This window comes from Acipenser ruthenus, chromosome 5 (assembly GCF_902713425.1).
Source record: "Acipenser ruthenus chromosome 5, fAciRut3.2 maternal haplotype, whole genome shotgun sequence".
Taxonomy (NCBI): domain Eukaryota; kingdom Metazoa; phylum Chordata; class Actinopteri; order Acipenseriformes; family Acipenseridae; genus Acipenser; species Acipenser ruthenus.
The window spans coordinates 33398876-33422500 of record NC_081193.1 but is presented as its reverse complement, the minus strand read 5'-3'; the positions used below and the strand labels follow the sequence as shown (position 1 = coordinate 33422500).

The following is a 23625-nucleotide window of genomic DNA, read 5'->3' as shown; positions in this document are numbered from 1 at the left end:
GAAAAAAAACAACAAAAAAACACCAAAGTGGTGATGGGAAATATGTAAGATACAGGAAAGGAAATCAGAATTGAATGACTGCAAGATGACAGAGAAGGAAAGAAAATTAAAGGACTTTTTATTAATTTTCTTTTTTTTTACAGTAATGACAAAAAAAGAAGACTTTTTTTTATTGTAACAGGTTTATTTAGAATTCTGAGGTTATCAAAGTGATCTGTACATAAAAAATAAAAACATCAATCACTTCTGGAACTAAAATGTGTGGAATTTTTGTAATCAATTACTCACGTGTTATGACAAGCTTCCTAATGAAAAATGAAATAAAACACTAACACAATTTACCTATATATCAAGCTTAAATTGCTCAACATTTCTTTTTATATAAACAGCAGTACTTGCAAGTAAAAATATATACAAGAAATAGGACAAACAAAAAATTCTCCAATGTGATTTAAATTGGCCATATAGTATAATGTGAAAATGAAACATTTGTTTAGATCAAAAAGTAATGTGCAATAACCACATAAGCATAACAAAAACTGGTTTTCATGTTGATGTACTTTATAAAGATGTTTTGTGTGATGACAAAGAAAATAATACATCAAGCTGTAACAACAATATTTATCAACAATATTCAAAACTATGTAGGCCTACAGTGTAGGCCTTTTTTTAAAAATTTTATGTAGTAGTCGTCAAATAATTTTTACCCTGTTTTTCTCCCAATTTTAAATGCCCAATTGTATTTAGGCTCAGCCCACTGCTACCACCCCTGCGCTGACATCCTGCACTCCACGCGGAGCGCCTTTACCTGATGCGCCACTTGGGAGCCCCTAAATCTAACATTATTATTATTATTATTATTATTATTATTATTATTATTATTATTATTATTATTATTATTATTATTATTAAGTGGGCTTTATTCGTCCTTCAGATCTTTTAAAGGAAGATTGTAAAACTTTTTTTTTTTTTCTCAAAAAAATATATAAACGTATATAGCTGTTTTCTCAGGTGATAGAATTTGTGATAGAATTTCTGTTTCCACTACTGAATATTTTACATAATTTGCAAATATCACAAAACATCTTCATATTCGTTAGTGCGGATGCTACTCAGCAATTAAGAAAATGAGGAGTCACCATGATTCCTTGACTCAGCCTTCCTTGTGCCCTCCATTTCCATAGTACTGTATCATTTTTTTTCCTTTGTGTTCCCTTTTTTTCTGACGTTTCTCAGCACCTGGAATTTTCAGTTGCCTTCTGGTCTTGCAGGAGGTGAGCTTGTAGCCGAGACGCAGGTCTTTTTCTCCGATTTTCAAAATGATCATCATCTCCATTAGACTCTGCATTATCACTTGTGAAAAAAAAGTTCCATGTTTAGGAACGAAGCATATATGTATTGTTCACTGTTATGTAATGATAGGTATATAAATAAAAATGATAGCAGCATCATATATATATATATATATATATATATATATATATATATATATATATATATTGAGAGAGAGAGAATATTTCTCTTTCAGGGTTTATGCCAACAGATAGATATCTGTATTAATCAATAATGTCTGGGTTTACATGCCCCCGGCACAAAAAAGTACCCATGTTTTGTCTTCTAAAAAAACATTCAAATCACTGTTGAAAAGACCACAATAGACTGATCACCCTTCACATTATCACATAGTAATAAATACTGTACATCTATTGTGCCGGTGTAGCATGAGAAACTGCACCCCATGAGATAGTGCAGGCCTTCAGCGGCGTTGACTTTACCACGCATGCGCACGTTATGTGACGTACAGGGGATTCACTTTTGCATAGCTATACCTATGAGAAACTGCATCACGTGCAGTTGTGCACCCCTACTTTATTATATTAATATTCATATTTAGCTCTTTATGTTTAATAAAATGTGTTGTTTTATTAATAAATAGGTTGTTCTGCTTCCTGCTTTTTCACACTGCTATGAGATACAGCACCCCCTCAGAAAAGGTTTTTTAATAGCTATGAGATACTGCACCCCCTCAGAAAAGTTGTTGGTCATAATAAAGACATTTTGATTTAATTTCTGGTGACTCCCCACTCCTTCTCAGTATGTCCCTGGTTTTAATGCAGGAACAGCATAGTATTTTAAATTTTGCTCTGCATTGTTCAGCAGTGAGGTTAAAACCCTGTTCTTTCAGTTGACTGGAAAACTCTTTGAACACTTAGGTGTTTTATGGGTACTGTCAAGCAGCATTTGTATATGGGTATCTGCCCAAATTTCAAGAAGAGCTTCGATCTCTTCGGAACTCAACAACATCCCCCTATTCACCATGTTTGCCATTTTTGTTTTGCTATCATTTACCGCACAACAACCGCTTCCGCTTCCAGGAGTTTGATTGACACTTTGGTACACTTTGACGTTCGCAACTAAACTGAGAACATTTTTCTTTCATACTGAAGCAAAAATAAGCGAACCGTCCCCAGAATGGATGCAACCGTACCGAGACCACTCCTTCACGTACGGTTTGTTTTAATTGTTCCCGGGAACGTTTAGAGCGTTCACACTGAAGGGCAAACGTTCCGAACTCAAACCGTACCTGGAAACGGAATATCAGCCCAGTGTGAATGCGCCATATAGTATATGTAGTAGAGTTTTGATTGGTCAGCATCATACACTGCAGTAGCTATCATAGACTTGTTGAATAGGCTGCCTGGTATCATTTGCACTGTCCCACAAATACCCAAACAAACCATTTTTTTTACATGTATTCGAAGGCAAAAAAATAAAAAAGTCGGTGTCTGTCAGAACTTGCTTTATCTGTGTGAGATTTATATTGTCACGGAGACTGACGGAGGGATTCACTCTGCTGAAGCTGCTGCTTGCTTTCCCTTGCTTGTCACCTGCTTACCGCTGCTGCGAGTGGGGGGCTTGTCCTGCCAGCGCCTCATTGGAAGATTAAAAGTTGTATGCTTGGATTCTTCCCACCGCTGCAGTATATATTTCTATTTCGGAAGCGAGTCAATGGAGGTCGGTTTCTGTCTGCAATATGATACAGATCATACTTGCAAAAGAAATTACTCGTATAATGATCAACGTTTTAATTTCATGATGCAATCATAATTTTTGTTAAGTGGACTGTAATAAAAGAGAACTAAAACAACGAGAGATTGTTTTATTTTATTTGAAGTGCTTTTTCAAGTTAAAAATGAATGTTATTACTTTATTAAAATGTGTTTATGGCCACTTTGTTTAAAATTAACAAATAGAATCTTGAACGAATATCCTAACATGGTTGTGATTCTTCACTCTGAAGTTGTTGTTGGCCCCACCCTTGTGTAGATTTGTGGAATGCGGATATACATGTAGTAGCCCAAATATACAGTATAGATACTGCAGTCCCAGTTTGGATTATCTGAACAACACACTGTTATCTTTCAGTAAATTAAGATAAAAGTACTGTCCCTTCTGACTGCAATGTTTGAACAAGCCTGGCACATCTCCCATCCACGCTGACCACACATTGATTAAAATCTGTCTGTATAGCATCCAAAAACAGATTGTGTTTAATGCCCAGCAAGGCATGTAATATTATACAAGCTACAGTACAGTACTGGGCTGCTGATAAAGCCCTTTATACAATAGTTTCTTGTGAAGTGTGCTAAAATTTAACTCCTGTCACATGGCCTCCTCCTAATGAGTTTAGAACATTTCCAGTACTCCCCTCTCTTTCATTGTGCATAAGAATTAAGTTAATAGCCAAACTGCAGTGTTAATTGCCTAGAAAATGGGAATAGTTGCTGTTCCATCATATTCCCAGCACAGTTAAAACATAATTGAAAAAACGTTTGACACTGTTCTTGTTAGTGTTCTTACCCATTGGGCTGTTTTTAAAGCTTTGGGCATTGAATTTGAAGAGTAAATGTGTGTGTCATGGGGGAAGCAATGACAAGGTCTAATACTGTAAGTTAAAATTAGGAGGCTTGGTGGTCCAGTGGTTAAAGTAGGCTTGATACCAGGAGGTCCACGGTTCTAATTCCCGCTCAGCCACTGACTCACTTTGTGTGACCCTGAGCAAGTCACTTAACCTCCTTATGCTCCTCCCTTTGGAGGTCCTACTGTAAGTGACTCTGCAGCAGCAGTTGTTGATGAATAGTTCACCCCCAAGAGGTCGCTTTGGATAAAAGTGTCTGCTAAATGACCAATTAATAATAATAATAATAATAATAATAATAATAATAATTAAAAGTGATCAGTTTTTTTTTTTCTTCTTTGCCTTCTCAGTGTAAACTGTGATGATGACGACTGAAACAGGTTTGGAGTCTGAAGTAAAGAAGGAACCAGAGCAGACCGAGGAACAGCCAGCAGCTCCGGAGCTGCAGACTCAGGCGCAGGACGAACCGGCACCGCAGCAACAGGTGGACCCAAAACAAGAACACACAGAGGCTGAGAAAGCAGAGGAACAGACCAATAACAGGGAGACGCTGCAGTCTACCAGTGGAGAGCAGCCTTCAGGCGAGGAACATACAGACACTCCCACGACACCAAAGCCAGCTAGCCCCAGTGCACAGACCAGCCCAGGGTTGGGCAAGAAGGAGAAAGAGCAGGCCGCAGGGAAGGGCATCTCTAGGTTCCTTCCCCCATGGCTTAAGAAGCAGAAATCTCAGAGCCAAGTTGAGCCCAAAGAAAGTCTGGGGAAAGAGGACCAGGTGAAGGAAGAGGGCGACGTTCAGGAGAAGTCTGAGGAGGAGGAGGAGAAAAGAGAGCAGGGAGGAGAGGACAGAATAGACAAACCAGCTGAGGATCAACGCTCACTGCCGCAGGACAGCAAGGCAGATGAAAAGGAGGAGAAGCATTCAATAAGCAGCGCAGAGACACAGGTTGGTATTGTAACACTAACCTTTCTCTCCATGGGTACTCTTTTAGCTTCTTCTACAAAAGGAACTGTGTCAATACAAATGTATTTTCTGTGCTTGGCGTAGTTATTGCCATATTATTTAGTCAGTACTGTATTACAGTATATTAGAGACACAAAATACTGTATTATATTAAACAGATTCCTCCGTGAAAAGTAGGTTTTTACAAAAGTGGCGTGCATTGTTTGGCCCAGTCAGAATTTAAACTTTTTTTTTTAGTTTGCTGATAGAAATAGTACTAAAGGAGTAGCAGATTTTGCCATTGAGGCCCTCTGTTGGTTTCAAATTGCTCTCCTTGATTTGATTTCTTTTTCCTGATGTTAACATTCGGACTGTTAATATTAGTGCTAATTCTTTCTTATCTTCATGCACTGCACTGTATTTCCAGTATCCTAAGTTTTAGTACTTCAAGATCTCAAATAGCCCACTGAAATTAATTTGCATTGCTCATTAATGAATAATCTCCCTTACCGCAACTTCCTAGTTTGTCATTGGCTACCCCACTGCTTATGTTCTGTGTCAAAGGGTCATTCCATATCAAATGGACCAATGGTCCCCACCTCACTATCTCAGGCTCTTTTGATATCGCATATGAATGAACCTGGAAGTGTTTTGGGAAGAATCCTAAAATATTTGCTCTTCAAGTTACAGGCCTGTGTACTATATAATGGAGGCTGCCCATGAAAGATTAAAACAAGCACTGAAAAGGGGCCTGTGGCAAAGTGGTTTGCAGTGTGCAGGTGCATGAGTGATGCGGTGATCAATAACAGACCGACAACGATAATCCAGGTGCAATGTTGTTTTATTTATAATCCAAAAGTCACTTGTCAATGGTAAATAATAATGAATGGTAGTACACAAGGCTGTGTACTACACAGTTTAATCCAGGGGTTCAGACCCGAAACAACAATAAACACAGTATTTAATACACACATAATATACAAACACAGTCACCAGTCCAAAGTGAGTGCTGTAGTGCTCGTGGTGAAAATACAATTTATCGTGAAACAAGTGCAGTCCAGGTTTTGCTGGCTTGTAGCGACAGCTCCAGATCGTGTTAGATGTCTTAATAACATCAAACAGTTTAATTAGACAAAAACACTCACGATACACAATGCGGGTCTCCTTCCGGTTCAGCGTTAACCATAACAAAGGAACAGATCACCTCACTATGCCCCCTTATATACCAGCTATCACGCCCCCTTGGTTAACGATTGCAACCGCTTCTCCAATCCGCGGCTGCCACATCGTTTCCCTTCTGTGTTGATGATTTAGTGTACCGTAGCTCCGCCCCCTTTCTAGATGGCCGACTTGCCTCCATTGCATTAACGTCTGTGGTCACCAATAGGTACTGTAATATATTTACGCATTATTAAAGGAGAAGAGCTGTGTGTGCAGCAAGTATCAAGATGATAGTTTCAATATTTTGAAAGATCTGCTCATTTTCATCCATTATATAGACCCATAACTTAAAAAATAGTTGAATTTAATATTTGGGGATTTCTTCCTAAAACATTTCCAGGCACATTGAAATGCAATATTAAATAGAATTTGAAACGGTGAGGTGGGGAAGATCCCAGAATATAGTCCATTTGGTGAGGAATAACCCTTTTAGCATCTACAGTAGCTCTTTCTTTCAATATTTTAAAATGCTAGTTATTCCATATATTCTTGTACTCTTTATTTGCATCTGAAACTAACCATCAGCAGAGAATAAACCTGGGTTCTCCATGCAGCACAGAAAAGATTACCCCAGTTGAAAATACAAATAAAAAAAGGATGTTTTGAAAGCAAAGCCAAATCATGTTCCAGACTAGACAAAACAGGATACTTCAAAGCAAATAACGGATGCTGTAAATATATTTAGTGTCCGAAACAAAAGTACAAAGTCAAAGAGGGAATGAAGCTTTTAATCAAGCTGAGAAAAACAGCAGGCAATATTGGTATGTACTAGGGCTCCCGAGTGGCGCATCCAGTAAAAGCACTCACGCCCTATAGTTTGGACATCGCCAGTTCGAGTCCAGGCTATTCCTTTGCCAACCGAGGGGGGCTTGCCTGTAAGATGCCCAGGGCTGCTTTGTCCTCGGGCATGCTGTAGCTCTGGGTGGCTGCAGTGTGTAAAAAAGCGGGTGGCTAATGGCACACGCTTCGGAGGACAGCGTATGTTTGTCTTCGCCCCTCCCAAGTCAGCGCAAGGGTGGTAGCGGTGAGCTGAGCTAAACAAAATAATTGGACACTAATAAATTGGGGAGAAAATGATGAAAAATAACTGTTGACTACTAAATGTATAATATATGTACTGTAAAGTACGGTATCGTAATCTATTTCTCCTCTCAATTGTAAGCAGTTGTGCCATTAAAATGCAAGTTTTGACCAGATTGTGCCTTTTTGCTAACTTACATATTAAGGATAAGTATGTACTGCTGGAGGTTCAATCGCACACTAAAGCATCTGTTGTGACACATTTTTATAGAGGATTACAATAATATGGATTGTAACTTGCTAAAAAACTACACAGGAATTGAACAGCTCTTCCTGCCAAGTTGTTTCTTGACAGTATTGTGGTTACAATGGTTTTATTCTTCTCTGAAAATGTAATCTTCACATATAAACATTCAGGATTTTAGTAATTGTCATCAGCTGGTGTAATTGCTAACTATGACTGAAAAGGCCACCTACATTTGCACAAAGTAATTATTTGTAAACTGAAGATGGAAATAGTCTACCAGACAGTCTCTGATAGACTGGAGAACCTGGGCTTCAAATCAGGATTGTCTCGCGGGAGTACTGATTTTTTTTCTCTAGGTGGGAGGAAAAAAACCCTCTTCTGAACCCATAAAAGTTTAAAATATATAACCACATTTTTCACTTTGAGTAACACAATATGCAAGCTTAAATACACCAATAATCTTTCCTTGCCAACATAATGCTGACACTAGTACCTTAATTGCTGTTTTGTTCAAAACCATTTCGCATATCAGATTGGACAAAACATCAAATATTGCATCAGACTTTGGGCAACAAAGTTTCCCTTTCATTAAAATCCAGTCCATTGAGGAGCCTGAACTTGTTAAAATATGTGGTCCCACCAATCTGTTGGCCTGGATCACTGTCTGCAGATTGAACCTCATGGGCTGTGCACATTTTGGCACAAACAAACTGATCCCAGCCCATTGCTTGGCCACAAGCTCCATGAGACCAGAGCTCTGCTGTTTTAGTCATAACCCTTCTAGTTTCAGATTTTCTTTGATTGTTTTTAGGTCTGGAGATCTGGCAGGAAAACAAATCTTTAATTTTGATCGCTCATGTTTTCTTACTCCAGTAGATAGACAATAAAATACAGTTTTTCAGCATACCAAATGTCCACACACAGTCACAGCTGAGAAGCTTGTAAAGGAATCACTGGATAAGAGACACCGTTTTGATTAATGGCTGAACTGTAGATAATGGGTACAGATGGGCCAGGGACGATCAATATTAAGCACTTATTTAGTGCTCAATATGCCAGCTGCAATATTTGACCTAGTGTCACTTTGGGATGTAAGAGTGGAATGGTTTAGAAAATATATATATAATAATTGTACCTGGATCAATACTGAGTGCACCATAGTGCAGTTTGTCCTTAAATAACATCCCATCTCTATTAAAACCTCTTATCTGCTCAGACTTTTACTGTTGATTTTTTTTTTTTTTTTTTATAGAGGCATCAGTATATTCAAATAAATTAAAAGCAGACACTCTGGTCTATCTTGTTGTTGTGTACTGTGCTCCCAGCAATGAAAAAAAAAGTGTTGGACTTTTGGAAACTGCCTGGGGATTAATATGAAGTTATTTTATTATCCACTTGCATGAACCTGTTATTTTTAAATAGTGTTGCAGGGCTATTTTAGAAACACATTATCGTTGTGTGTTTAGGGACGATGTCGAGTTTTTAAAACTACTGGCTTTGCCATGTAAAATTAATTAATTAATTAGTTCATCAGGCTAGCCAGGCTGGACTTTGCATCAATGGGTCAGTAGTCGTTTGTTAGGTGGAAACAAGTGATTTACTTTGCTGCAGGATGGAGGCAGGGCAACATTCAAATGAGTAGCAAATAATAATAATAAAGTGTTTGGTGGATATTTAATTTTGAAGTGCTGTAGTTAAAGCCAGGACTTTGATTTCTTGAGCATACTGTCTGCTATTCCTGCAGTTGTGTAGATTATAGAAATATTAATCTACTGGGCAGAGTGCAATAACAATATCGGTATCATCTGTGCTGGCTAATACTACAGAACCATAAGTTATAAATATACGGACACCAAACTAAAATACAATGTTATACTGATAGCTAAGTAAGTTACAGTGCAGTTGATAATGAGTTTAATTCTGAAAACATACTGTTCTGTATTAATGCCTCAGTTCACTGACCCTTGGCACTCCAGCACTGTGTGCTCAAGTCCTATCAGGGAAGTTAAAGCTGTGATGGGAATGTGAGAGGTTTCCTGATTCCTCTCTTGTGCTGGCTTCAGGGGCTAGTCTCCCTTTATGATTGAATGAGCATTGTTTCCTCTGGGATGAGATGGAAAATAAACTCCAAATGTCAAGCCAGCGCACACTACAGGACTCGGGCATGGTAGAAACCCATTTATTTAAATATTTGTTTATTGGGTTCCTTGTTAAGACCAGGCTCAATATGAAATATTTTAATTTCCTGCAGTGAATGAAGCCAGAAATACAAGGCAGATAACGGAGCATGAATGTGTGGCTTGGCTTTTCTGTATCCTTTGTTGACATCAGATTACATTTCTGTGATAAAGGAATTGCTCTGAAAATTAAGATATAAATCATCAATAAACTCAAGCTTAATTTGATCTTGCTCCAGTGTGAGAAGGACTGTGTCTTCTACAACCATCTACTGTACTTTAATCGTTAGAAGAAATACAATCTATTAAAACAGGGACAATAAATTCCTTTTAGAACCATATATTTTGGAAAACAATTATAGTGCCTATAGCATCTATGCCCCTCTTCTTTTACTTCGGTCCATAGCTAGGTGAGACTGAAGTTTAAGGTGGCTGTATGGCTAGCCCAAGGTCACAGAGGGTTGAGCTAAAAATTGTACCAAGACAGTTGCATAGTAAATGTCCCAGTTAACATTAAGATATTTTTAAGCCAGTTATTACCCTTTGGACAGCTCCAGTTACAGTACTCTTTTTTTAAGATGACAAAATCATCACACCTTCAGAGCACTTTGTAAGACTAACCATTGGAAGGGAAAGGTATTTTGCTTTTACAGTACTTTTGTTTAATACTGTAGGCAGTCGTTTGGGTTTATATGGAATTGTTGAGTGTATACCTGTTGAAATTCGTTGTGCATTTGAAAGGTATCAATGATCTGCTGTGATCTGTCCAGGGAGCAGGGAGGTAACAATGCCAGACAGACATGTACTACACTGAATCTTTAGTGTTGACTTAAATTGCAGATATTCAGTTTAGTGGGTCATTTTTACTGTGCTGTTATCCTCCTCTTTAATAATAACATTTGTTTGTGATCACTGCTTCATGGCTTTGTGTCAGTGAGAGATAAAGATTGAATGTGCATGTAATTAGATACCAGAAACCCATACCATTTTTGACGACATACTAAAACAGACTAGCTTACTCAGGTATTTTAAAGACAGAACATTACAAATCAAATTGCATAATAATAATGTGGTTTGCCATTGGCCTATTATTAACTCTCAATTTAGCCGGAAGATAAATATATACCTTTTTCAGTAAAATACATGTTCGAATAATAATTAGGAAATTGATCCAAGATTTCCTTTAACTTGAGAATAATGTTTGCTGTTGAAGAAATCAAACCACTGGATGCTGTCTCATTTACTTTCAGCAATGTTAATATTTCAGCATGTCAAGTAACAACACAGGACAGTACTTTCTTCTCTAACAAAGCCAGGAAGGAGGCTTTGAATAAACTTTAAACACATGTTACTGAACAAATAGCACGATCAGCATTAACACATGTAGTCTACTAGATATATATACAGTACTGTGCAAAAGTTTTAGGCAGGTGTGAAAAAATGCTGTAAAGTAAGAATGCTTTCAAAAATAGACATGTTAATAGTTTATATTTATCAATTAACAAAATGCAAAGTGAGTGAACAGAAGAAAAATCTACATCAAATCAATATTTGGTGTGACCACCCTTTGCCTTCAAAACAGCATCAATTCTTCTAGGTACACTTGCACACAGATTTTGAAGGAAATCGGCAGGTAGGTTGGACCAAACATCTTGGAGAACTAATCACAGTTCTTCTGTGGATTTAGGCAGCCTCAGCTGCTTCTCTCTCTTCGTGTAATCCCAGACAGACTCGATGATATTGAGATCAGGGCTCTGTGGGGGCCATACCATCACTTCCAGGACTCCTTGTTCTTCTTTACGCTGAAGATAGTTCTTAATGACTTTCACTGTATGTTTGGGGTCGTTGTCATGCTGCAGAATAAATTTGGGGCCAATCAGATGCCTCCCTGATGGTATTACATGATGGATAAGTATCTGCCTGTACTTCTCAGCATTGAGGAGACCATTAATTCTGACGAAATCCCCAACTCCATTTGCAGAAATGCAGCCCCAAACTTGCAAGGAACCTCCACCATGCTTCACTGTTGCCTGCAGACACTCATTTGTGTACCGCTCTCCAGCCCTTCGGCGAACAAACTGCCTTCTGCTACAGCCAAATATTTCAAATTTTGACTCATCAGTCCAGAGCACCTGCTGCCATTTTTCTGCACCCCAGTTCCTGTGTTTTCGTGCATAGTTGAGTCGCTTGGCCTTGTTTCCACGTCGGAGGTATGGCTTTTTGGCCGCAAGTCTTCCATGAAGGCCACTTCTGAGCAGACTTCTCCGGACAGTAGATGGGTGTACCAGGGTCCCACTGTTTTCTGCCAATTCTGAGCTGATGGCACTGCTGGACATCTTCCGATTGCAAAGGGAAGTAAGCATGATGTGTCTTTCATCTGCTGCAGTAAGTTTCCTTGGCCGACCACTGCGTCTACGGTCCTCAACGTTGCCCGTTTCTTTGTGCTTCTTCAAAAGAGCTTGGACAGCACATCTGGAAACCCCTGTCTGCCTTGAAATTTCTGCCTGGGAGAGACCTTGCTGATGCAGTATAACTACCTTGTGTCTTGTTGCTGTGCTCAGTCTTGCCATGGTGTATGACTTTTGACAGTAAACTGTCTTCAGCAACCTCACCTTGTTAACTGAGTTTGGCTGTTCCTCACTCAGTTTTATTCCTCCTATACAGTGTAACACAGTGGGGATGGGATTGGAGTCATCCCCGCAGTAAAATGTATGGTTTTGTTTGGTTCATTGTAGTGCTGTATTGTTTAATTGGTTTTGTTAATTGTTTTATTGCTTAGTTATTCCTGTCACCTGGAAACAATTGTAAATTAGGACCAGGTGCAGGGTACTTAAGAGAAACAGTTAGTTTGCTCAGGACGGCTGAGAAGTAGGGAGCAGAAAGGTGTACTCTGCGTCCTGGCAGTCGTGAGAGAAAGAAAGGAAAAGTGCTGTATTCAACCTGTGTGGTTGCTGTGTATGTTTAGTGGGGAAACAGCCTAGCTGTCCCACGTGTAGTCAGGGTGTTCCTGGGTGTGTTAGTTAGTGCTCGTACCGAGCTAGGTATTTATTTTGTGTTTGGGTCTTTTGTGTTCGTGATTTGTTTTGTTTTGTTCATCGGTTCTTTATTAAAAATTAGCGCAAAAGCGCTCTCAAACTCTCCATCTGTGTCTGGTCGGTATTTTAAAAGGGCAAAACGAACCCGAGCCGCAAGGCTCGTTTACATATGGTGGCAGCGGTACTCAGCCCTACAGACCAGCACATTTAAGAATCATGGACATTGCAGAGCTCATCAGGACTTTAGAAAAGTCCACGGCGGAGATGCAGGAGGCAACCCGCAAGCGGATCGCGGAGATGCAGGAGGCAACCCGCAAGCAGATCGAGTGCAACCAGCAGTTGAGGCAAGACTGGGGGTTGCCCACATGGGAACAGGAGTTCCCCGTGTCAGAGCTGGAGCTAGTGCTACAGAAGTTGGTGTGGCCGGCACCCCAGCAAGAGTCACGTGTACCAGAGCCAGAGCCAGAGGTGCAAGCTCTGGAACCGGAGCTGCCTGCTCCGGAGAGAAAACCGGCAGTGCCCGAGCTGCAGCAGGAGCTGCAGCTGTCTGTGGAAGAGGAGCTGCCGCCGCCCGAGCCAGAGGGGGAGGAGCTGCCTGAGCTGCAGCAGGAGCTGCAGCTGAATATGGAAGAGGAGCTGCCGCCGCCCGAGCCAGAGGGGGAGGAGCTGCCTGAGCTGCAGCAGGAGCTGCAGCTGAATGAGGAAGAGGAGCTAAAGTGCCCAGCACCACCACAACCCCGACCTCCACCCCAGCAAAGCAGTCCGGCGCTGGTGGGTACGGTCCCTTGCCCCGTGCTCGTGGACACCCTGCCGGAATGCATGGACCTCCCTGTGCTCGACCTAGTGCCCAGGTCGGGGCACCACCAGGCACAGTTGCTCACCTGGTCCCTTGCTCCGCTCCCCCTGAAACCTCAGACGTCACGACGCGGTCGTGTGACGTCACTGGCGTTCCCCCTTCCTCCCGCTGTGTTCCCCCTGGAGTCTCAGAGGTCGTTGCGCAGGTCCCGTGGCTCACACCTCTGCCTGTCGCTGCACCGTCCAGGGTACCGGCCTACGCGTCGGTCGCCCCTAGCAAGCCGTTTGGGTCCCTCCTCGCCGGATCATGGTCCCTACCCTGAAGCGCCGGAGGAATCCACCCATCCTCAAGCCCACCCGAAGGATCGGGAGAAGGTGGAACCTTGTGGACTCGAGGGTGGGTGGTTATGCTTTAGGGGAGGGGGTGGCCTTGGAATGGCCAGTCAGTGTTGCACACTTGGGGGGGAGGATGTGTAACACAGTGGGGATGGGATTGGAGTCATCCCCGCAGTAAAATGTATGGTTTTGTTTGGTTCATTGTAGTGCTGTATTGTTTAATTGGTTTTGTTAATTGTTTTATTGCTTAGTTATTCCTGTCACCTGGAAACAATTGTAAATTAGGACCAGGTGCAGGGTACTTAAGAGAAACAGTTAGTTTGCTCAGGACGGCTGAGAAGTAGGGAGCAGAAAGGTGTACTCTGCGTCCTGGCAGTCGTGAGAGAAAGAAAGGAAAAGTGCTGTATTCAACCTGTGTGGTTGCTGTGTATGTTTAGTGGGGAAACAGCCTAGCTGTCCCACGTGTAGTCAGGGTGTTCCTGGGTGTGTTAGTTAGTGCTCGTACCGAGCTAGGTATTTATTTTGTGTTTGGGTCTTTTGTGTTCGTGATTTGTTTTGTTTTGTTCATCGGTTCTTTATTAAAAATTAGCGCAAAAGCGCTCTCAAACTCTCCATCTGTGTCTGGTCGGTATTTTAAAAGGGCAAAACGAACCCGAGCCGCAAGGCTCGTTTACAACAGCTGTTTCTGTTTCAGTTAATGATTGTGTTTCAACCTACATATTGAATTGTTGATCATTAGCACCTGTTTGGTATAATTGTTTAATCACACACCTGACTATATGCCTACAAAATCCCTGACTTTGTGCAAGTGTACCTAGAAGAACTGATGCTGTTTTGAAGGCAAAGGGTGGTCACACCAAATATGGATTTGATTTAGATTTTTCTTCTGTTCACTCACTTTGCATTAAGTTAATTGATAAATATAATCTATTAACATGTCTATTTTTGAAAGCATTCTTACTTTACAGCATTTTTTCACACCTGCCTAAAACTTTTGCACAGTACTGTATATATATAGTCACCAATTATTTTTTCATTATTTTCTCCCAATTTAGAATATCCAATTATTATTTAAGCTCCGCTCACCGCTACCACCCCTGCGCCGACTCAGGAGCGGTGAAGACGAACACACGCTGTCCTCCGAAGCTGACTGCTTCTTTTCACACTGCAGACTCACCATGCAGTCACCTCGGAGCTACAGCATCGGAGGACAACGCAGCACCGGGCAGCTTAGAGGCAAGCCTGCAGGCACCCGGCCAGATTACAGGGGTTGCTGGTGCGCAGTGAGCCAAGGACTCCCTGGCTGACCTAAACCCTCCCCTCCCTGGGCGGTGCTTGGCCAATTGTGCGCCGTCCCCTGGGAATTCCTGTCCACGGTCGGCAATGGAATAGCCTGGACTCTATCCGGCGACGTCCAGGCTATACCGGATGCGCCACTCGGGAGCCCCGAGTACTAGATATTTTTTATTGCTATTTTTTTTTTTTTTTTCGCCAATACATTTTAGGACCTAATGGTAGCTTAAATACTGAAACTTACATACATACATGAACCTGCACTCAAATCCTAATAATAAAAAAAGTTACTGGTTTTTATTTATTTGAAGGTTTTACAAATTGTTCACAAAAAAATGTTCTCTTTTGTGTACGAAGTACTAAACTGTAGAACAGCTCCATGTAAGTAGAAGATTGTTTGATTTTTTTTTTTTTTGTGTGTTGAGTTTTTATTTATGCTATTGGAAATACCCAGGATGCGATATAGGCCACCACTGGTATATTGAAGCCTGAGCCTTCGGTTCGGGACATTTAGTGGCATGAGGCGAGCCTTGCCAGATTGTAAAGCCCTCTTCTGGTTCTATTGCTGAATTAAGGCAGCTCAGAAGCCCAGAGTTACAGTACAGCTGTTAATTATTTAAATGATTTACTACAACAGAACTTTTTATGCAAACATAAAAATGTACACTGTACTGTAGCTGCAATGCAGTAGCATCCAGGATATCATTCTTTATTTCCATATCTTTGCCAAATTGCCTTTATTTTCCATTTTTGCAAATGTTTATCCACCCTCTGACATCACCTTTTTGATGCCAATGGAAATTCTTATGGTGAAAACAGTTGTTGAAAAACATATGTTAATTTATCACATTCCGACTAGGAGAATCATGGGCTGTTGCTTCTTCTTCAAGTCCTGACAGCTGAAGAATAGAAGATACAGTAAGAGATGTCTAGATCGGCAACAAAGAGGAGAACAACAGAATATGTTATGGGAATCAGGCGTGTTGAAGACTAGAGGGAGGGGATGGGGAGGAGAAGCTTGAAAAGACAATACTGTGGTACACGAACACACTAGTGTGGGAACCTATATTGTCCTTTTAGTTACAGTATGGGGTGCTATGGAAAGACTGTTTAACTTTAGCTGTTTACAGCTTAGCTTTAATCTTTTTTTTTTTTTTTTTAGCCTGCAAAAGAGGAGACCAGAAAAGACTCTTTGGAGAAGGACGTAGATTTGAAGGAGGAGGAGAAGAACGGAGCTAGGGAGGAGATTCAGAAGAAGATTAAGGAGGAAGAGAAAGTTCCGAAATCTGAATTGAAGGCTGAGAAGCCACCCAAGAAGATGAAGACTGTGGTGTGCAAGGTCATGATGCTGGAAGGCATGGAGTTCCCCTGTGAGGTCGAGGTAAGAACTAGAATCACTACACCTGTTATTTTAGAATTACTATACATGTCCATGCCAGCACAGGAAGGCCAGCATTGCCTTCAATTAAATACCAATTGGCCCCTGTGCTGTTTAACTGTACTTGTAACCTATATATTATTTATTAATATGCATGTTTTTGAAGATTTTTTTTCTATTACAGTAACAGAGCAAAGGTTTGGATAAACACATGTTAATGTAAGGGGGAGTTTGTGACCTGTAGATGTGGTAGTGGTAAAAAATACTGGAGGACACAGTTTGGATAGGGCACATCCATCGTGTGCACATCCAAGGGCAGCAGTGTGGAGTAGTGGTTAGGGCTCTGGACTCTTGACCGGAGGGTCGTGGATTCAATCCCAGGTGGGGGACACTGGTGCTGTACCCTTGAGCAAGGTACTTTACCTAGATTGCTCCAGTAAAAACCCAACTGTATAAACGGGTACTTGTATGTAAAAATAATGTGGTATCTTGTAACAATTGTAAGTCGCCCAGGATAAGGGCGTCTGCTAAGAAATAAATAATTAATCGTGTTTTTCTAATTTTACAAAGCTGTAAGTTCCCTTTCAAGTACGAAATGTAACTGTTACCGAATGGATATTTACCTCCTAAAGACCCAAATCCTGAGTGTTGTATACCAAAACTGGTCTTTTGACGCAGTTGTGACCCCACCCCCAAGGGATGAAAAGCACTGCACTCACAGAACTCGGCACCATTTTTCCTTTCCAGACTGATCTGATTGAAGAGCCTTGTTCATATAAGTACACTGTTGCTTCTATCTGTATATATTTTACATTTTTATGTTTTTACACAAATGATATGTGATCTTTAAACAAGTCGCTGTAATAGTTAAATATTTACGCGTATTTGTGTGCACTACAGCCTGTTGCTAGTTACGTCCCGCTGCTGCCTTGTGCCCCACATGACGCCAGTGGCTCGAGTCGCTCCTTCCCAGGGACCCAGCATCATAAGTTGGCTGACTTTGTGCTCTCCCCCCAGGCTTCATAGTTCCGTCTGGAGCTTATTTTCTTTTTTGTTCTTGCTAATTGGCACTATACGAGACGTTTTATATTATTTATGTAATTGTTAAATAACTGTTCTTTGTTGAGAGTCTTTGTGTTTTTTCTGTTTTTACAGATACAACCTGCAGGCCAGTCTGCAACGTGGTGCTTAGCACACATGCAGTAAGAGCAGTTGCTGGGCTCAGCAGCACTGCTCAGTTAGTCGCTTCGGCTGCTTGTTGCTTGCAGTTACAACCACATTATCTTGATGCCGTTTTGGTGACAGCTTTTTAGCATCAACATTGCGAAGGCTCTTTGTCCATTCTAACAAGTAGGCTTCCCTCAGTCTCGTGTTGGTATTGACTGAGTGGTTTTGGCAGTGGCTTTTACAGGTGGGCATCCCTGTATGTTGCCACCTGTGGTGACTGCGAACCGGTGGACCCATACCCATACCGCTGGTAGCGAGGTCACCTACCAGCTTCTGCTCCTGACCCAGTACCGAACTGGGACCAAGGTAACTGCACTGATACCAGTGCTGTCCCGGTACCGTCCCAGTGCTAAGACACCGACCCGGTGCTAAAGTCACTGAACCAGTACCGACCCGGTTCCGAGCAGTGCCAAAGCTGCCAAACCGGCCTGGTGCCGACCAGGTTCCAAACCAGTTCTGAACAGTACCGACCCATTGTTAAATATACCGAACTGGTACCGAACCAAACCCAGTACCGACCCAGTTCCAGCCCACTCTTGACCTCAGTACCAAGCTGTGAGACATGCAAGGCCAATCTGCCTAAAGGAGGAGAAGCACGACAGGTGCTCTTCCTGCCTGGGCCCAGAGCATGCCAGGGAGGTGCTAGTCAACCTTAGTTTTTGCGAGTTTTGTGCCCCTTTCTCCAAGCATACGCTGGAGATGAGGTTGTCCTGTAGCTCTATGGACTGTTCTGCGTCCCTTATTCCTGCTCAGCACTCTCCCCCATTAGGCTACCCTCTTGCATAGGCGCCGGGTTTGTATAATTTTTGGTGGTGCCCAGCAGGGGTCAGAGTCCCATCCCCTATACTATATTCCATTTAAAAAAAAAAAAAATGTACGGATGGATTGGAAACAGTAAAACGTTGAAAAGTTTCTCAATATTGCATAAAACCACTAAAACAAATGCTTATTGTGGTTATACATAACTTAGACTTTCTATTGTATTTTATATATAGTATATATTATTGCTTATGTATGAGTTACATTGTCCTATAAAATGGTATATAACGGATAAACGACAAAGCTATGTTGAATACAGTAACAACCAAGTGCTGATGGATCCATAACCCACAAAAGCAAAAACTTCCTAAAATTAATTTAAAAAAAATACCCCCTACTTTTGCGATGTTCTAATTGTTTCCAGGTAAACTGAAAAAGTTCTCTGTGTTGCTGCTCTGGCCGCCCAAATACTGCGTTTTAAACTTTAAATGATTAAACCAGAATTTAATTTCAAAAGAGCAAGGAGTGTAAACAATACTTCAGAGTTGTTTTAAAGCCACGACACAGACAGAAAACGAAATAAATGATATGGTACACAATAGGGTCTCAAAATAGCAATCGATTAATTGGGCACACAAGTAAATATCGATGATTGTACCGCCCACATACATTTTCGCTCCATTCCTCTCCCCGCTATGTTCTGTTATTTTAATATCATTGATGTTAAGTAAAAGCTTGTGCACAACAATTGAATGCGAGGGGTATTTACGCCTTGGTAGCGTCAGGATAAAAAAACACAACATTCACAACAAGCCTAAAGCATGTTTAACATACTACAGGGGAGTTACTAAAATATTTATTACAAACCGATTACAGTATTTTGGAATGTAATCTATAAAAAAAATGTCTTTTTTTATTTAGTGACAGCTGCAGCATCACACATTGCATCTTGTTAATATTGTACCACCTAACCTTCACTATCTGTGAAACACACAATGTGAAAATTCCTGCCTGAAACATCATCATCATCATAATAATATTAATAATAATAATAATAATAATAATAATAATAATTACAAATAAATTGATTTACTTACCAAAACATGCATACCCACTGTAGGTCAAGCTGTTACTCCAAAATTGCGTTTAACATCACTGATTGTTTATTTATATATTTGTTTTAATGTTATTGAATATTGTTAAATATTCATTATATAACATTTAATTTTGAAACTCTAAAGAAGCGCAAACTATATACAGTCAGTTTTCTTCAATGTGCACACTTAACTTACAGGCTGTTTGCCAGGAATACAAGCCTGTCTTCCTGCTCACGATTCAAGGCGGCGTGCTTTTTTTTTGTTTGTTTGTTTACATCGAACATACAGAGGGGTGTACTTAAAAGGCATTTTCAAAACTGATTCGCTGGTAGGATGAGACTTGCAAATTAGATGCTAGTTAACACAAGCAGGAAAAGAAGAGCACGCCCACTGCTTGCCTGGCAGAAATACTGTAAATAGCAAGGCAGGACGTTCCGTGCAGTTTCATTGATAAACTTAAATAATGTTATTAACTATGCGCGTTACAAAAATGTAATTATTGAATCGATTATCCAGTATTTATATCGGTGTATATATAATGAGGCATGGAATCGATCATAAAATCGATTTTCGATTTAATCGTAGCAGCCCTGCAATAGTGAATTTCAGTTATAGTCTCATAAATAAAGCATAAGAATAAAATCAATAAATAACTAATGTATAAAAATGTTTGACTGCATATCAACCTTAGGCTATGTGTAACTCTTTTATAAAACGATAAATAATATTTGAAAACACTACCGTATTGTACATATTTTATAAAACAATACCATATTTGTTTTCTGCAAAAATAACAGTTGGAGTGTGTGTGTGAAAACAAGAATAATGACAAAGGGATGCTTAAGATCATTATTTTCCTACAACCTACAGTTGGTATCAACTGACACTGACAGTGAAAAAAATAAATACATCTGGAACCCGTTTTCAGAATTATCTCTACCCTCCCCCCAAGCACATTGTGGATTTGTTTCACAAACATGGCTTTGAGTTTTTCACATACTGTACTTGGCAGTCACACATTTTTTACAGTACATTTAAAAAAAAAAAAAAAAAAACAACCAAAAAAAACCCATATAAAACATGTAGTATATGACAAATAAGATTTTAGGTAATATTTTGTTCCCTGGTGCAGACAAGGCTCATTATTGGGTGTGCTTGCGACAATACTAAGAATCTTTTCGGAGATAGCGCATATCTTTAAATATTTTAAGGAAAACTACAGTAGATGTAGGCTGATTAACAAAAATATGTTTACAGTAACACACACGCAGAGAAAACATGACTTCTGTTGGAAAAGTGATGTACTATAACTTTGAGCTGAGATTTAAGTACATTCTTGTAGATAACTACCGGGAAGATGATTTTTGTCAACTTGTAACTTGCACATGCAGTCTCATAAAAAAAAAAAAAAACATGTGGTTAACATTAAACACTATTGCAACACTAAACACCATCTTACAGTGTAGTAAAGTAGTCGCTTTGGCTTGCTAAAGCCTGGGGGAGATATACCCCGTGTTTGGAAATTAAGCCCTGGACTGTAGCTTTAGGGTTCAGCTAGGGCTAGCTTTGAGAAGAATGGGGAGGTAATACATTTTCACAATGAAATAAAAGAAAAGAAAAATGAAAACAAAAAGAAAAGAAAAGAAGGTTCATAGTGGCCATTCTAATATTGATACCGAGACTGTTTGCAGATTCTTTATTCACATAAGAGCTTGTAATGGCATCTAGAATCTTTTGTATTTAATATTTAATACTTAATCACTGATCAAGTTTGTCCTGGCTGCACAGTCCTACTTACTGCAGCAACACATCAGCCAGCAGTTGGAGTACAAGCATGGATTTAAGTACAAATGGAGAACTATTACTGTAAATCCTTTTTACAGTAAATTTATAAAGAGAGTTTTACAGCTTAACATTAGGAAAATGTAATAGGAGGGTTTATGGGACAGTTTCTTGGCTGGGATCTTTTAAGCTCAGAATCTGACAGCTTCAATTGGGTTACATACACAGCATCAGACTTGTGTGATATTAGTTAATATCGTGATTTAATTGGTTCTGTATGTTCATTTTGATATAGCTAAAGTGATTTATTTCATTAGACAGCTGTGAGGCCAGTAGGCTGTGGATGATGTGCCAAGGGAATTCAGGCTTTAAGATTTTTGTGCCTCATTGCATTTGTTCATACAATAATTGAAGTTCTGGTCTGTATTTGACAGCTTTTACAATAGTTGTGCACAGAATAAGATTGGTGTTTTATGTCTTCCGCTTTAGGACGCAATCAAACAGGCTGTATTACAGCTAGTGTTACTGTTCTGCTCATGCAATAAACAAAGTAAAGAACTGCTCCTCTCAAATGTTTAGGCAGTCGATACATCGATCTGTCAATATCTGACAGCCAAGGCCACTGCGGTAGAATAATATGATAATGGGTTATATCATTAGGCAGAAGAGGTGGAAAAATGATGATCCCATGAGAAAAGAAGATGTTTAAACCCTGACCCTGTTCCAGCGTCTTGCTCAGCTTGCGCATGGATTCGATTGGTGCTGGTAAATGGATGTGACACTTCGCTTACCTCCTGAAAGTGGAAGAAATACAGAGCTCTGCAGGGGCCTGTCTGGCTGCTGGTGTTTTAAAACCCTGAAAGAGGAAGATTATTTCAGTCTCATTTAGAGATTAACTTGTGTGTATACCAAGACTGCAGTATGCCAGCATAAAATATGAAATTAAACCTGCGCTGGAGATGACATCATAATCGAATGGAATGAAAAAACAAAACATGCATGATAAAAATAGCTAAAAAATAACCAAACCACGAAAGACAACATTTACCTGCTAGGTGCTTTCAAAACAAGCCAAATTTGGCTGGAAAAGCCAATCTGGTAGCACTGAACAAGTGGGAGTAGCCTAAAAGTTGCATGCGAGACACATACATTACCAATTAAATGTTACCTGAAGTCCAATGTACAAATAAAATGTGAATTTGTATAATTTGCAGAATTTAAGCACCTCAAAATCTCTGTGTGCTTCTGCCACATTTTCTTTCGTGTTAGCACTGCTCGCATTACGGGAAGTGATTATCTCGCGAGATAATAGCTTAAATTTTCCAGTAGATGTTAACCTGAATCATTTTAACCCAACAATACCGGTGTTGATCGCGCAAGCGAGGTAAGGCAAAAGTAGACAAAAGTAAGGCAGGGCTACAGTTTGATTAAAGGCGAGGTTCACTGCATGGCTTTTTATTTTTATCTGGCCGTTTTATTTACTAGACTGTGTATGTTGGTGCTTGTTTGTGCCACTGTCTTTTCATATGAACTTTAAAATGTGTTATCGACGACTGTTTCTATGGTAAACTGTTTTAAACCTCTGTCTTTTTATGTTTTTATAACATCGATGTCAATCTGATGTAGTTTATGTGTGATCGTGATTTATATATTAAATGATTTTACACTTCAAAATGTTGTTAATCTTTAATCTAAATTAAAATGTTTCAGTAATATACAACAGACATATATAATGAGGAAGAGAGATACCGTATATATGTGAATATCTACATGATTTTAAATCGTGATAATTCACTTTAATTCAATATACTGTATTTCTTTCTCATTATATGTCTTATTGGTTGTTGCACTACAGGGATTTACCATTTTAAAATGATGCTGATATACAGTAGCCTACATATACTGTGTGATCTCTCTCACAACACAAAATCTTGGTTGGTATTGAAGGTATTTACCACGGTTTAGCAAAGACGTTAACTCTTTAGTTTTTAATTAATTAATATATTGTTTCTTCCCAAACTTGTAATTGAAATACATGCACTATGATAACCAGTCTTCTGTTCTTTTACTGGCCTAATTATACAAAGTACTGTATGTAAAAATAAATGAAAGAACAAATATAAAATAATAATACTGTATAAGCAACGTTTTTCAAGTACATCATGTGATTGATGTGCACCGTGGCTTATAGTAATCGCAGCATGAAGCTTAATTTTTTCCATGATTGAAACTCATGCTTTAACTTTTGGACAATCGCTCGCATACCTGCTGTCCATACTGTAGTTCTTCCCAAAACAAAAACACCTCCAGAAATGCAAAATAACGTTAATACGTAACACATTTCGCTAGTTAATGTTTGTTACACAAACAGAAATACACAATCAAAAATGTACAAT

General features: G+C 39.8%; 1 protein-coding gene across 19 annotated transcripts in view; it reads left to right on the top strand.

The window, feature by feature from the left end:
* The window catches only part of LOC117403074 (protein 4.1-like), a 128282-nt gene that overhangs the window by 46160 nt on the left and 58497 nt on the right, over window positions 1-23625 (top strand). For all 19 annotated transcript variants that reach the window (XM_059024036.1, XM_059024038.1, XM_059024042.1 and 16 more), the window contains exons 2-3: window positions 4270-4865; window positions 16149-16367. In XM_059024036.1, the coding sequence (XP_058880019.1) occupies window positions 4281-4865; window positions 16149-16367 (804 nt within the window). In that variant the 5' untranslated portion in view covers window positions 4270-4280. The remainder of the gene's footprint in view (window positions 1-4269; window positions 4866-16148; window positions 16368-23625) is intronic.